Here is a 15,973-nt window from a genome sequence, read left to right on the forward strand (position 1 = left end):
CCTCTTGAAAGAACAGGCCTATCGAAATAGAAGCACACCGAATACATTTTACAAATTATAAGAGCCGTGGCTGGCAATGACTAGCCCCATTCTCATTGGTCTCCCTCAGAATACTGCAAGGTAGCTAAAAATGCCACCAAGGTTGCACTTATGCGGATACTGAATATTGCATAATGACATGTGTGCAATATTTTACTCTGGCAAATAGGTACATTTGTGATGGATTATAAATCCTACAATGAGTGTGATAACACAGAGGAGGTGCAATGCTTTAGACTATTTAAGTAGCAGGGACGCGGTTTCTTGAGGCATTGTGTTTATAGTATGACAGATATGTTGTTTCCAAAACATATTACCATGTAATCCTATATATCTTATCAGATTACAGCATCCTCATTTGAATGTTTAGATATATGCTTCAGTAGAGTTGGAAGTCTTTGTATATGTAAATTACATGTAGCATGTGAATTGTTTGATGGTTTATTAAGTGCCACAATTTATTATTGTTCTTTTTTCTGTGTATGGGTGGTTGTAAACTTGCAAAAAATAAAATAAAAAATCCTTTTCTTTTGAAGGACACAGAGCCATAGTAATCACAATATGGTTATAGGCCACCTTCTGGTGCTGGACACTGGCACACCGTAAACAGGAAGTTGCCTCCTCAGTTTTAAAAATCCCATTTTCTTTAAGCGTACATCACAGGACACAGAGCCATAGTACTCGCCATGTGGGATGTCCCATAGCAATGCCAGGTGAGGAGAAGGGGACAACAGAATTAGGGCAACATGAGACTAGAGGAGTTATACTGCTGCCTGCAGCACACTATGCCCAAAGGCAATATTTTCATGCCTTTTTACATCCACCTGATAGAATCTGGTAAATGAATGGATTGAAGACCAAGTTGCGGCCTTGCAGATTTGAGCCATGGAGGCTTAGTGATGCACTGCCCACAGAGCACTAACAGCCCTAGAGGAGTGGGTTTTGATTTGGGAGGGTGGAATTTACCTCTTTAACCCATAAGCTTGAGCGATTACTTGTTGAATCCACTTAGAAATAGTTTATTTCGATACTGCCTGTCCTCTTTTAGGACCTTCTGGCAATATGAACATCAGTTTTCCAAATCTGATCAATCGCCTTTAAGTAGACTGACTGCTCTCACCACATCAAGAGAATGCAGTGGTTTTCCTTCCATAGAACAGGGTTCTGGAAAAAAAAAAAAAAAAAAAAAAAAAAAAAAAAAAAAAGGCAGAACAATATCCTGGCTTAAATGAAAACCTGACACTGCCTTCGGTAGGAAATTAGGATGAATACAACCTTATCCTTGTGAATAATCAAATAAGGCTCTACAAGAAAGAGCAGCCAACTCAGATACCTTTCTTGCAGAAGATATGGCAACCAGAAAAATGAAATTTCCTTGTCAAAAGGACCAAGAGAATATGTCATTTTGGCTCAAAAGGCCATTTCTGTAATGCCAGGACTAAATTTAAGTCTCAAGGGTTCAGGGGTGACCTAACTGGAGGATTAGTCCACGTTACCCGCTGAATAAAGCTATGAACCAGAGCGTGCAAAGCAAGTGGTCATTGAAAAAAAATACAGATAAAGTCGACACCTGGCCTTTGATAGTACTCAAGGCCAGCTTCATTTGTAATTCCATCTGTAGAAATTCAAGGATCCTACCTACCTATGACATATTTCCTGGGGTGCCAACCCCTGGATTCACACCAACAAACATATGCCTTCCAGACATAATATATGACTCTGGAGGCCATCTTCATAGCATTAACCAAATTAGATATTAATGAACCTGAGAGCCCACGCGCCTTCAGAATGTGGGTCTCAATAGCCAAACCGTTAAATTTAGCGTTTGTAAGGAAGGATGGCATACCGGATGAGAAGGTCTGGCCATGGTGGTAGGATCCATGGGTCCCCTACTGCCATCTTTACGATCTCTGCATACCAAGATCTCCTGGGCCACAATAATCAACATCTTTCCTTCCTGCTTGATCCTGCGAAGAAGTCGCGGAAGCAAGAAAACAGGAGGGAACGCATAAATCAGTGAAAACTGATCCCATGGGAAAACCAAAACATGTGTTCCATATGCCAGCGGATCCTTTGTCCTTGATACAAAGTTGTTGATCTTTTTGTTGAAACTGGATGCAAACCGAGCCACGTCCGGAATTTCCCATCTTTGACACATTGATAAAAAGATGTCGGGGTGAAGAGACCATTCTCCTGGGAACAACTGCTGGCGACTCAAGTAGTCTGCCTGCCAATTCTCTATTCCTGGAACGAAGACTGCCGATAGGCAAGGTATGTTTTCTGCCCAAGTTAAGATATAATTCACCTCTTTCTGGGCCGCACCACTTCTCGTGCCCCCTTGGTGATTGATATAGGCCACTGCTGTGGCACTGTTGGATTGGATCCTGACAAGACAACTCCGTAATCTGAGCATCCAGGCCTTCAGGGCCAGGTGTGCTGCCCAAATCTCTAGAATATTGATGGACCAGATCATTTCTGATTTGGACCATCTTCCTTGGACAGATGCTTCCAGAAGGCCGGCATCTGTTACCACTTTCCAGGTAACTAGTAGAAAGCATTTTCCTTTTGAGATTCTTGGTCACCAACCACCAAATGAGGCTTTGACGCACCTTTGGGGATAAACGCATTGGACCTTCTTGTTTCAAGTTGATAGGATACTGTTTTGCAGCAGTCTGGAATGAAACTGAGCATAAGGAACGGCCCCGCATGAAGCCACTATCTTTCCCAACAATCTCATGCAAAGTCGAATAGAAAGATTCTTCTTTGCTTTGACCACCTGAATGAGTTCCCTTATGGAACCGATCTTTGCCTGGGGCAAAAACGCCCTCTTTTGAGCTGTATCTACGATCAGACCCAAGTACTCCAATCTCCTTGATCTGCCAACAAAGCAGATCACCGTTCTGTCACGGGAGTAGTGTGATTGTCTGTTACTAGCGATTAGGAACAGAAATCTCTCTGTACTCCCAGTCAGTCACACCTCCCTAGGACACACTTAACCTCTTCCCTGCCAGTGTCACTTATACAGTAATCAGTACATCTTTATAGCACTGACCACTGTATAATTGTCAATGGTCTCAAGAAAATAAAAAAAAATAAAAAAGTAAAAAAGCGTCCGCTGCAATGTCAGAGTCCCACTAAAAATCACTGCCATTACTAGAGAAAAAACAAACACAAACACACACACACACTAAAAACGCAGAGAATATATTTATATTTTGTAGGACGCTATAACTTTTGCGCAAACCAATCAATATATGCTTATTGTGATTTTTTTACCAAAAATATGTAGCAGAATACATAGGCATACAGTGATATAGCAAAAAAAGTAAAAAAAATATATATATGTTTTCTTTTGAAAATTGTTTTTTTTGTTTATAGTGCAAAAAAGACAAGGAAAAGAGGTGATGATCAAATACCACCAAAAGAAAGCTCTATTTGGGGAGAAAAAAAAACAAAGAACAAATTTTGTTTGGGTACAGCGCTGCGTTGGAACTTTAGGAGTTAATCCTCTGCATTGTGTAAAAAAAAAAGCCGTTTTACCCTGTATGCATAGATCCTCCCCCTCCTGCAATGTTTAGTCAGCTGTAACCTTCTCAGATCGCCAAGTCACACAATGATGACATCACACATGCATGTGTATACAGGCTGAAATTCTCCACATTCCTGAACTCTCAGCACTGTAGAAACTGTGCAGTTTATAATGTAACCTTGGTATGCAGATCGTTCAAAAAGGTATATAGTGGTAAAAAGTTATTGTAAAAAAAAAAAACGATAAGCTGTGGGCAATGTGGGGGGGGGGGGGGGTTGAATGAACTATTTTCAGATTACTGGGTTTAGTAGCATTTTAAATTGCAGTTCAATAAGTAAAATGGATTTGATCCCCAAGCAAACTATGACTTTGGTTTCTCCACCAAGTATCTTGTTGACAAGCACACATCTCAGGAAGGATTTTGGACCATTTTTACACAGATCTCCTGCAACTCACATTTATAACATTTGCATTGTGTGTTTTTTTCTGGATTATTAGCTGATATTCTATCATTTATAATACACCTATGATAAAAATTATAGACCCTTTGTTTTTAAGTGGGCAAACTTACAAAATCTGAAAGGGATCAAATAATTTTCCCCACTATGTGATATAGATATAGATATTTTCTCCACTAATACACTTTGTACTTCCACAGACAGTTACATTATCGCAGCCTATAATGTGAAAGGGTCAATACATGTCCATATAACTTACTCAAACAATATACACACAGTACGCTACAGCAAATCGTGTCCTACAGCATGTTTAGAAAGGAAAACCTAACCCATGCCGCCTAACTTGGACAGGACTGCTATAAAATGGTATCAATTTTAAATGTAATGTTTGACTTGCACAAATTGTAATTTAAACATTTTTAATTAGAAAAAAAAAAAAAAAATAAAAAAAAAAAAACAATGACATAACATGCAGTGACAACAGTTCCTATACTAGGAATATTTATTAAAAAATAAAAAACTACCACCAATTAAAAAGCTTATTCTTACCCATGCAACTGCAAGCTGTTTAATGTTGTCCATTTTTTCCAAACGTCTATATTCTTTCTCATAGTGCCATCCCCACTGCAACAAAGAACAAAATAATTAAACTCCACACTGAATGACCATACTTACCATAATAACGCAGACCAGAAACAAAAAAATTTAAACTTTTTTAATAAATTGATACAATTACCAAAATAGCCTTCTGTAAAATTAAGACTGAACACTTATTGAAGGTTTTGCACAGCTTAAAAAACAAGACAAGAAAAGCTGCACAGATCACGCTCAAAGTGCATTTAATAAACTCAAGACAACATTTTTATCACAAAAAAAATAAAAATATTAAAATGGTAGTGTGCGCCTCTTTAGAAATATGAAGTGCATATATGGTTTAAAGCAGAGTTCCAGACTAAAAAGGCAAATAGGTCCTGGACAATAAAGCACCTCACCCACCTCATTTTTAGAGATAGATTATAGATATAGATTTTTTTTTATTTTTTTTAATAGTTTTATGTTTAATCTCTTAAGTATTTGCAGAACATACAGGTTTACAATACAAATACAGCTTGTTACTGCATAGATGGTGTCCAAATTTGGACATTCATAATGGTAAGCTATAAGCATTGTAGAACAAAATAAAAAAAAAGGGAAAGAAAAAAAATGCATTCAATTTTAAACATTGGATACAAGAAACATACGCCCTTAGTCTGGTTTGTGTCTACATATTAAAACCACTTCCCGCCGAATGATTTTCTGGGGGTATATCTGAATGATGCCTACAGCTACAGACTTCAGATATCGGCTTTTTCAGCCGGCGATTCCCTGCACCATAAAAACGATCATAGCGGCTGTTCTGCCACTTGATCGTTTTTACGGGCGGCGGGAGGGGACATCCCCCCCCACCGCCGCCCTTCGGTGCTTCTACTGACTCACTGCTTCCATCGGTGAGTCAGACACAGAATCCGCAAACGCATACGTAAGTCCCGCATATGAAAACTGTGTTCAAACCACACATGTGAGGTATCGCCACAAACGTTAGAGCGAGAGCAATAATTCTAGCCCAAGACCTCTAACTCAAAACGTGTAACCAGTAAAATTTAAAAGCGTCGCCTATGGGGATTTTTAAATAGCAAAGTTTGGCGCCATTCCACGAACACGTGCAATTTTGAAGTGTCACATGTTGGGCATCTATTTACTCGGTGTATCTTCATCTTTCACATTATGCAAAAAAAATTGGGTTCACTTTACTTTTTTTTTTTTTTTAAAGCATGATACTATTTTTTTTTTTTCTGAAAAAAATAAATAAAAAGTGTTCGAAAAAAATCGCTGCGCAAATACCGTGCAAGATAAAAAGTTGCAACGACCGCCATTGTATTCTCTAGGGTCTTTGCTTAAAAAAACATATATAATGTTTGGGGGTTCTATGTAATTTTCTAGCAAAAAAATTATGAATTTTACATGTACGAGAGAAATGTCAGAATTGGGACGGGTATGAAGTGGTTAACATAAGCCCCTGCACTATTAAAAAATATGAACAAAAAAAACGTCCATAGCAGAGACGGAAGTGAGGTCAGGGGGTTGGTGATATATAACAGAAGGTCCTCTGCATAAAGGGGAGAGTTTGTACCGATGGGGGGGCCTACCGTTATGCCTTGACGAATGGCAATTGCTAGGTGTTCCATGGTGAGAAGATACAAGTGGGGAGGAGAGGACCTTCCCTGCAGCGTGCAGTTGCAGATCCGTATAGGATCTGGAATCCTCGCTGAGGATATAAATTCAATTTTTTTAGTCAGCAACTTAGGGCCAATACCAATCTGTTGAAGTGTTTGTTGTAAAAAGGACCAGCGGACCTGGTCAAACGCCTTTTCGGCATCAACTGAAAGGAGGCAAGCTGGAATATGGCACTTCTGGGCATGTTCCATTAGGGTAAAGGTTTTAAACGGTATTATCCCTTAGCCTCCCTGCACGGGGTAAACCCCACCTGATCAAGATGTACAAGATTGAGAATCAAAAGGAGTGAGTCGGTTAGCCATAATTTTAGAATGCAACCGAATGTCTATGCTGGTGGTAGCTGACGCATGAAGTAGGGTCCTTACCTGGTTTGGGCAAGACCGTAATATGTGCTTCAAGTGTCTGCGTCGGGAATGGGAAGTCAGTGCCAACCGCATTAAATTATTTAGTCATGAAAGGGGTGAGGTCTTGAAAAATGTTATAGAAGTGAGCAATATACCCATCTGGACCCAGACTCTTAGCGTTCTTAAGAGAAGACATCCCAGTAGAGAGTTCTTTAACATAATAGCCATGAGAGGCTTGGATGTAAAACACTTGGAATTCAAGTAAATAGCATTTGTATTCATGTGCAAAAATGCTCATATAAAAATTACAGCTGAAAATTGCTCTACATGGGCCTTAGAAAAAAAGGCATGTGTAACTGAACACAAAACATGGATCACAATAAAGAGCAGTACAATTGCCAATGCACAGGGGGGGCCCGCAAATGGGGCCACTTGATTGGTCCTATGATTATTTATATGTTAATCTATGATTTAAAATCTTATTTCTACTAAATGGTATGTGTTCAGTTTCACAAGACACATGCAATAAAGCACCCAATAATTATATAAGAGTGAATTACTAGCCTTAAGGGGTGGAGGATTATAACCAATTTTCCTAAAAGTAACAAAAATGGAAACTAAAGTGCCACACCACTGCGGAAGTCAGAAAAAGGAGAAAGATGCATTCCAGTGTGGACCCGGAAACCAGCAGGTCTTCTTGCCACCTTGCTTCCCCTCCTTGGATACAGCTGCTGGTTGACCCTCCCCCTAGAGGTGAAAAGGACTTAAGATGTTACCATGCTGGCTGACATGCCTAATTTATATTGGATCTTGTGTTTTTAACCACTGTTTAAATAAATATCTGAATTCTGCACATAGAGTTGCTTCTTCTCCCCTGAAGTGCTGCTGCAAGTGTCATTCCTTCCACCACTTTGTTGCCATGCATACTACCGAGAAGCCTGCTGGTTGATACTGAAGTATAATTCACACAGAAGCGCCCTCCCTCCTCCTTTCCTTGCTAAAGGGTGTGGATGCAACTTTATTCCAATAAACGTCAGGGGGACAATCCAAAAAAGTAGCCAATGCATTAGGCTGCCAAACCAGCTACTGATAAGGTCTGTGCTTGCAATCACACTGGAAAAAAGCCTAATGAAGAGCCACTCTTGGACCGCTAAAATGCGCTCAATACTTTTTGGATTGTCCCCCTGACTTATTGCAATACATTTGTATCTGAACCTCTTAGCATTGGTATGGTGCTTCAAATTCCATTTTTTTTTTTTTTAACACTACAATCCAAGGTGACCATGACGATCTTCTGGGGTGTAGAACCTGCCTACCAAGATACTAGATAATTTACATCAACACTTTAAGATAGTAATACCAGTGCGCTAACCCTAAGGGTCCAGTGTTTTTTCCACTTTCCTCAAATAATTCCCTTAAAATGTCAGTTCATCCACATCCAATGTTTTACTTTTGATATGCAAAAATGTGAAACCAGGTGACAATTTAAGCCTTTCAAGGAATAAATTTGATGCAATTTCTGTACTTGAGTTAATGGGCCTACAATATGCCAAGAGTGGAGGAAGGGCTTTCAAAGCTAGGGAAATTAAACAGAAAAGACAAAGTGGCCCAAAGCTGCATGCTGTGTTGGTTGACTCATTATTGGACAATAAAAAGTTCCTGGGTCTGCTCATCTGTAATACACACATATGAACCCCCTAGGTACCCCTGCCTTGTTTCAGTTGCTCACATCACTGTTGATTATCTGTTCTTTTCCTTTTTAAGAGATGTAGCCAAAGTTTCTCTGTATTTACTCTCCTCTGACATCTTATGTACAAATCTGTAACAGACTATTGTTATGTACGCTTATAGGTCATTTTTTTAAATCCGAATAAACACAATTGAAAGACCAAAAAAAGAAAGAAAGAAAGGAAAAAAAAAAAAAAAAAAAAGTCCTGGGTCATGTATGGTGGCAGACACCTCCAAAAAGTGATGGCAAAAAAAACAAAAACCACCACTTTACACCACACAGGAGGAAGGTCTGAGAACAGCTGGTCAGGGCTCATCACCTAAGGCAAATCTATAAAAGTACTAAAAAGTAAAATGGGACAAGGACCCCGATGATGGAATTATCTCAATGTGAAAACTGAAGTAGAAATCCTCTTCAATAATACATAGGATAAATATTACATGGCACATACAATTAGCTGACATGTACTATTTGCAGCTACGTGCTCTTCAGATGCCTGCAAGTTTTCCAGAGCATGGTTTACTGCTATAATTTGAAAACCCTCAGTTATCAAACCTGGATACAAGATTATGCACACCAATGGATGATTTAAATAAGGGGCGCAACCCTCCCCGCTCTCTCTGCTTGCAGGGATGGACCTAAAATTTCAGTATGCACAACCAGTCAACTATATAGTCAGTGGGCTTTCTTGCTTTTTGCAGGGTAAAGGCCATTAAAGCACTCTGTGTTCAGGTATATTTTGATATAAGGTATACGTGCCCCTTAATAGTATTAACATAAATATTATAAAAATAAAATAAAAAAAAAGAGCGAAATAAAAAAAATAAAAAAAAATTGTATTTGGAGCAAAATGTCTCATCCCTGTTTTACCTGCATGGTACATCACAAAGTATCCGGTCATAGTACAGCACTTCTTTAGCACCATTATTTTCAACTAGGAGCCGGGGAATGCTCGACGCATCATGGTTCACCACCATAACACAGGGACTGCTTAGCCTCTTAGCTTGATGAACTAACAAATAGCAACGCTTGTTGTCCACATCATTAGCAATGACAAAGCCCTCTAAAATTTGCAGAAAAAAAATAAAATAAATAAAGTTAGCTAGCAGCGATATCAATTGTAACTTAAATTGTATTTATTGCTAGAATTCACATGAACAACTTGGCAAGGTGGTTATTCTTACACAAGAGACATTCTTCTTATAACAAAAATCTTGTAAAAAAAATAACCCCCCCCCCGCCCCCACACAACCTTCCAAAGAAGGTCAAGATCACAGGGTCTCTAGCTCTCCGATTACGGGTGTTTCATGCCTAGTTTGTTTTCCGATAGTCTTTGCAGTGGGGGAAAAAAAAAAAAAAAAAAAAAAAAATCAGCAAACCACCATTATGGCTGTATAAAAAATATTTTTTCACTTTTTTTTTTTTTAAAGCACAAAAGATTATACAGATGGTTTATTCCTTTCATGTATATACTAGCTATTCAGAGTAACTCAACATATCAACAGAAATGAATGCTTTTTTACACACCAATGTTTTGATTAAATGTATTATCTAACTATAGTCAACACTTTGGAAATGTCATATGTCGATAAACTTGACACTTGCCGATTGTGCCAGATAGTCCATTTAGAACAGTGCTCCCATTACCTGGACCTTCACGAGACAGCTTTTTCATAGCTTTGAAGTATTCTTTGGATCACTGCCCTAATGCATGTTTAAACTTGTAGACATTAAGCACTGAAAGCAAGGAGGTGGTACAACACTACACAGTGAGTACGGTAAAAAAAAAATCCATTTCTTCTTGCTCTCACCCCCCCCCCCCTCCCCCATCCCCCTTACCAGCATTAGCACACCCACAAACAGTCCCCCTGCCATGCTTTAGGCACTTCTAATGTGTATTGTATTAGTATAGCCCAACCACTGCTTTTCTATTAGGAGCTCCTGGGGCACATTTTATAAAGCACAGCTGTGTGATGTATTGACGTGCCCACAATTTACCTTGCTTTGCGACTATGCAAATGAAGTCCTATTGGGGAAAAAATGAGAAGTTGGAGACCGGTCATAGAACACTATATAGGACACTGAAAGCTTTACAGTCTGCTCTGCATTTTATCAATACAGTTTAAAATGCAGACACGGTGTGATGTAATTGCCAGTATTAAATATGGTCCCAAGTCTCACATATGATCACCTTGATCCAAGATGCTCCCCTTTCTAATCACCTATCATCCATCACGTTTGTCATTACATTTTAACCACTTTTTTTATTTATATTTTTACATTCAGAACTGGAATTTTCTTAAAAAAAAAAAATCACATTTCCCAGGCCAACTATCGAAAGAGGTGTCTTTTCAAAACAGCAGGTGGCATCGGTAATATGTTGTATACGGTTTAGCAAACGGCCAATTGCAAATTTGGATTTTTCCTCTATTTGGGCCAGATTTGAAGCCAAAACAAAAAAAAAAACTTTTGGCCCTTCATACAGTGGTGTGCTTTTGCAATGCTTTTTTAGGGTGGAAAAAGCACATAAAAATGATTTCCCATTTAATCCCATGTACCTCTTTGCACTGTAGGTGTGCTATGCTTTGAAAAGTACCGCATGCTGCATCTTTGGTGAAGTTTTTCAAAAAAAATAAAATAAAATGCGATGGGGCCCTTTGGAGGGCCAATACTTTTTCAACCCATGGAAAGTTGTGTACCCTTTCAGTTGTGTTAACAGTTCCATGGGCTTCTGGAATAACCAGTCATTTTATCATTAATACTTTCACATGAGCAAAGAGTGTTTGCCAGAAGGACTCAGAAGATAGAAAGACATCAAACATAAAAAAAAAATTGTTAGAGAAATCCTGTGTAATTGAAAAGCTTGTGTAAAAACACAGGGGTTTATTTACTAAAACTGGAGTGCGCAAAATCTGGTGCAGCTCTGCATAGAAACCAATCAGCTCCCATTTTTTTTTTTTTTCAAAGTTTATTTGAACAAGATGAGGTTAGAAGCAGATTGGCTACCATGCACAGCTGCAACAGATTTTGCACTCTCCAGTTTTAATAAATCCACCCCACAGAACCCACAGCCCTTTCTGGAAGCCCTCAAACTGTAATCAGGGGCTGCAAGTAAAAACGTGTGAATTTAGTTAAGTCATGTCATACCAGGAAATGGAACATCCATGTCTGCATGTAACATTTCTATAAGTTGCTTTGTTTTAGATCCTGGAGCAGCACACATATCCAAGATCTATGATGAAAACCAAGAATTAGAAATGCCTATTTAAAGTAAAATGATGATTTCCTAAAGAACCATCAATATACTACTTTGGGTAATTTAAGTACTGTATTTATATCATTAAATTCCCTGGGTTGTAAAACATACTTTGTGATGTGGCTGGACACTCAGAAGAACAGGAGGAATCATACTGACTGCTTCTTGACGACTTATATTACCCTGAAAATAAAAAAAGGATAACAAACAGTTGCTTATTGGTTACAAAAGCAGATCATTTTCTCCTAGCACCCATTACGGCCCTGCTTGTCAAACACCCATTGAGTTGGGCAGCACCACTATGTGCAATGTATGCAGAGAGGCAGTGCGACATTATAGGATTAAATCAGGTAGTAAGGAGGCAATATATCCCCTTTTAAAAAGCACAGATTAAAGCAGGATTCCACTGACCTATTTTCTATTTTTGTGTCACATTGCTATACGTTTAAAGTATTATGCTATCACTCACTTCTTGCAGCTTTTAGATCCGTTGCTTGCAGATTTAGTTCGCGAGGTAAACTTATAAAAATTCCTTCTGGTGGTTTCCATTTTTATTGTGGGCATTTGAAGCCCACAAGCACTGATTTCCTGGATGCGGTGAATGCTGTGCTCCCAGCATTCACTGCTCGATCCCGCGCATGCTCAGTGATATCAGTGAGCAGCGCCATAGAATTTCGGGTTGCCATCACAACGGGCGGCGTCGCCGGAAGTTCCCACCCCATTGTGATGGCAACAACCTCGTTACGTGACCGGCGTCTTCCTTCCGAAATCGCACGAGATTTCGGCATGACGGCGCCCCCCACGGATTCTTGGGAAGAATATAACAAAGTTCCCAGGGGTCATTGCGAAGCCGGGGAAAGGCGATAAACACGCCTACTCCCACGGGAGGAGAGCCCGGAAGTCAATATAATAATTTCTGCTAAAAGGTAATTAGTGCATAATAATTTTTAATGGTCATTTCTGCATCTATGCTCCAAAGCGATTGGAAGAACATTAAGTTGCAATTTTGAGTACAAAACTGCTTTAAACCATGCACACTGATAACAGAAGAATGAAGCAGCAAACAGAAATGACACTTCGTAACCTGACTTGAGACAAGTACACTATAGAGCAGTGATGGCGAACCTTTTTGAGCCCAAATGCCCAAACCGTGACACAAAACCAACTTATTTCTTTCAAACTGCCAACAGAGAATTAAACCTACCAGCGACTCTGTACAGAGGACCGGACTGATCATCCCTCTGAATGAGCCCTAAGGGACCAAAAATTTATGATTCTGAGAGATTCACTCAGAATACAGGGTTCAGGAATGCCTTGTGCCCAGAATATACTCCATAACATACACTGATCTACCTGTCCTCTTCATGGCCTCATCGTCCAGCTCTCCCCAGACAGCATTGTAGGAGTCCCCGCCATGCAGCTGCTCGATAGCCCCGCCTCCGAGAGGTCAGCTAGCAGCCACCACACTTCTCCCATGGCTAATCTGCTCTGAGCACTGCCCCTCCCATTCCACAGGCTGCACCAGAGGGACAGACTGAACCAAAGTAGTCCTGGAGCAGGGGAGCTGGAATAAGGTGCCTGCAGAGAAGAATGCCCAAATGCCTTATCGGAGGTGTAGGGTTCCGGGGGAGGCAATAAGCTGCAGCACAGACCCTTGGGACGGTGGAGGAAGTACTTCACACTCCCTAAACATCGCACATGAGACGAGATGACTGACTGGCTGACCAGCCACCCCACCCACCCAAGGTCACTGGCACCGACACAAGGAAGGGAGCCAGCTTCTGACTGGGATTTACACCTTCTTGATAATAATGCATCTCTACTTTTTATTACTATACATTTTAAGTTGTATAGAAACCCTTTTTAAAAGCATATACAATGCTTATATATTATCAAGTTAAGATTGTTGCTGCTATTTTTAGTTGTTAACCTCACTAAGAAAATCAAGAAAAAAGCGAGAGAGCGAGAGCATCAAAAAAAAAAAAAAAAAACACACAAACTAAAATTTACTTACTGACTCTGTCTCACTGATAAGAAATTGGTGAAACTTCTCCAAGTCTGGTGACTTGCGGATTATCTTCCTACTCAAGTTTGTGTGCCATGCAAGCTCATCAGGGTACCTAAGGGAAAAAAAAAAAAATCAATTTTGACAATTTTGTAAATTCCTCATCTCGGGAGTACAGTATAGAACAAAGGGCTTGTAGTTATGGGCCATGTTTACTGTATATGCAGGCTACATTCTGGTTACTGGACACTGGCAAAAGAACTTTACTAGGGCCGTCCTAGCACAAGCTCATATAACCTTATCCACACCATGAGGCTCCAATATTTTTTCGTTAGCTTGCAACAGGGAAGAACCAGAAAGCAGAGAGGAAGGTCTTGCACTATGTAGCCTATAAAGGCATTTAGAAGCAAGTCAAAATTCACTTTATCTTAATTGTTCAGTGCAGGATACAGGGCTTGTGGTTATAGGAGCATGGGACATCCCCACGCAATAAACTGAGTCAAAGATTATGACATCAGCAAGCCCCAACTTAGCCAGAGGAAGGTTTGTATTCATTCGTAGAATACAAAGCTGCCTACGAAAGGCTAAGCGCAGCTCAGACCGAACCTGCATTGTTCTGAGTGTGGGATGGGAAGTCTGTACAGTATGTAGCTGAAGAAGCACAGCACTTAGTAAAGGAAATTGGCCCAAACAAATGTAAGTCATAGGAAACATGGAAATCAGTTTTTTGCCCCTTTTACATATACGGACCGTTTGTTCGTTTTTCCATCTATCGGATGAAAAACAGACATCAATTCATCTGTATGGAAAGATGGATGTAAAACAGATGATCAACTTTTTACATCAGTTTACTTCTGCATCCATCAACATCTGTTTTTTTAAATGGATCTGCTCCTTTTTAAAAAACGGCTATAAAAAATAAAAAAAAGTCTTTTTTTTCCCCACTTTAGCATTGGTAGTAGATGTAAAAAACAAAACAAAAAACTGCTGTTAAAAATGATGACATTACTTATTTGCAGTCATGTTCTTCATCCCCCTCCCCCCCCTTCCCCTATCCAGCAATGTCTACCCATTGCCAACCTCATAAGTCCTTAATGCAACTATTTAGATACAATAGGTTTAGACACCTCACTCCTGTTACCATTTAACCTTTATATATGCAGGACGCCTGGGTATGCCCATTTAGCGATGTCTCTATTCTGCTGTATCGAATTTTCAATACAGTTACGTTTAAAAAAAAAAAAAACCTATGACATTGATGAGAACAGATGAAACACTGATCGAAACTTCATCCATGTTTTACTTGTGAATTGTGAAAAATGTGAATTAACTGAACGGTCTGCATGTGTGAAAGGGGCTTGAAATATTAAAAGTGGTTAAAATAAAAAAAAGCTAGAATTAAAAAAATAAATCAAAATAAACACCTTCAAGGCAATAGTATAATGTGCTAGTATGCAATGTAACTGGCTGCAACCAGGGTGAATATCTCCTGATATATCTCCAGTGCAGGTTTAGGAGATATTGATTTTACAAATTCATTTTTGTTAAAAGGACCAAGCGGGGTTTACTACCGCTTCAAAAGTAGTTTAAGAACATTTAAGAATGTATAGGACTCCTAAAAGGAAAGTATCCTTTCTATGACAATAAATAACTTACCAGCTCAGTGGTTGGGGAGCCTCTATCTTTTGACCATCAACTTCAATATCTTGCAACTCCTTGAAGTATTTTTCTTTCAAACAGTGTAAAATTTCTTTAGCATGGCTAAAGAAAAAAAAAGAAAAAAATAAAAAAGTGTGAATGAAGATTTTCATAAAATTTAACTCTAAACACTCTGAAAACCGACCGCTAGGACTTAAAGCTGAAATCTAGGTATGAATTTTATTACAGTTACACTGGTCCAGCTTGAAACATAGCATATTTATTCCAGGGATGCAGGGAAAAAGTCCCTAATCCTTCAAATCACAGGTATACACAACTGCATGGTACATTGTGCACCTGAAACGGTGCTGTGTTTTCCAATGCATGGGGGTGCCATTAAGAATAGCAGCGTCCACGTCCATTAAAGAGCAGCACATTTTCCCTGTGGGTAAAGGAACATGTGCGATTTATACATGCTCCCAAACCAGCTACAGTGTGAACTGCTTCTACAGTGATCACTGCTGTCTTCTGGACCCCACAATGGCTGCCCTGCACAGGCATGATTCACATTTTTCTTAATACAAGGTGTTCACTTATTTATTGAGGTGTAGAGGAGGGGCAGCTACATCAAGATCTCCACCTATTCCAATCAGAACATCTTGCATTCATTGGAGAAAAATGCTCGATACAGGACAGTGGGG

At 39.5% G+C, this 15,973-nt stretch overlaps 1 protein-coding gene across 1 annotated transcript in view; it reads right to left on the reverse strand.

The window, feature by feature from the left end:
• Window positions 1-15,973, reverse strand: part of NSUN2 (NOP2/Sun RNA methyltransferase 2) — a 113,568-nt gene that overhangs the window by 81,026 nt on the left and 16,569 nt on the right. The window contains exons 3-8 of the mRNA XM_077492011.1: window positions 15,291-15,395; window positions 13,644-13,749; window positions 11,741-11,812; window positions 11,521-11,605; window positions 9,244-9,436; window positions 4,576-4,650 (exon numbers count right to left, since the gene is read on the reverse strand). Of these exons, the coding sequence (XP_077348137.1) occupies window positions 4,576-4,650; window positions 9,244-9,436; window positions 11,521-11,605; window positions 11,741-11,812; window positions 13,644-13,749; window positions 15,291-15,395 (636 nt within the window). The remainder of the gene's footprint in view (window positions 1-4,575; window positions 4,651-9,243; window positions 9,437-11,520; window positions 11,606-11,740; window positions 11,813-13,643; window positions 13,750-15,290; window positions 15,396-15,973) is intronic.

The sequence above is a fragment of the Lithobates pipiens genome, unplaced genomic scaffold (assembly GCF_037356315.1).
Source record: "Lithobates pipiens isolate NorthernLeopardFrog02 unplaced genomic scaffold, aLitPip1_a1.2 Scaffold_19, whole genome shotgun sequence".
NCBI lineage: Eukaryota > Metazoa > Chordata > Amphibia > Anura > Ranidae > Lithobates > Lithobates pipiens.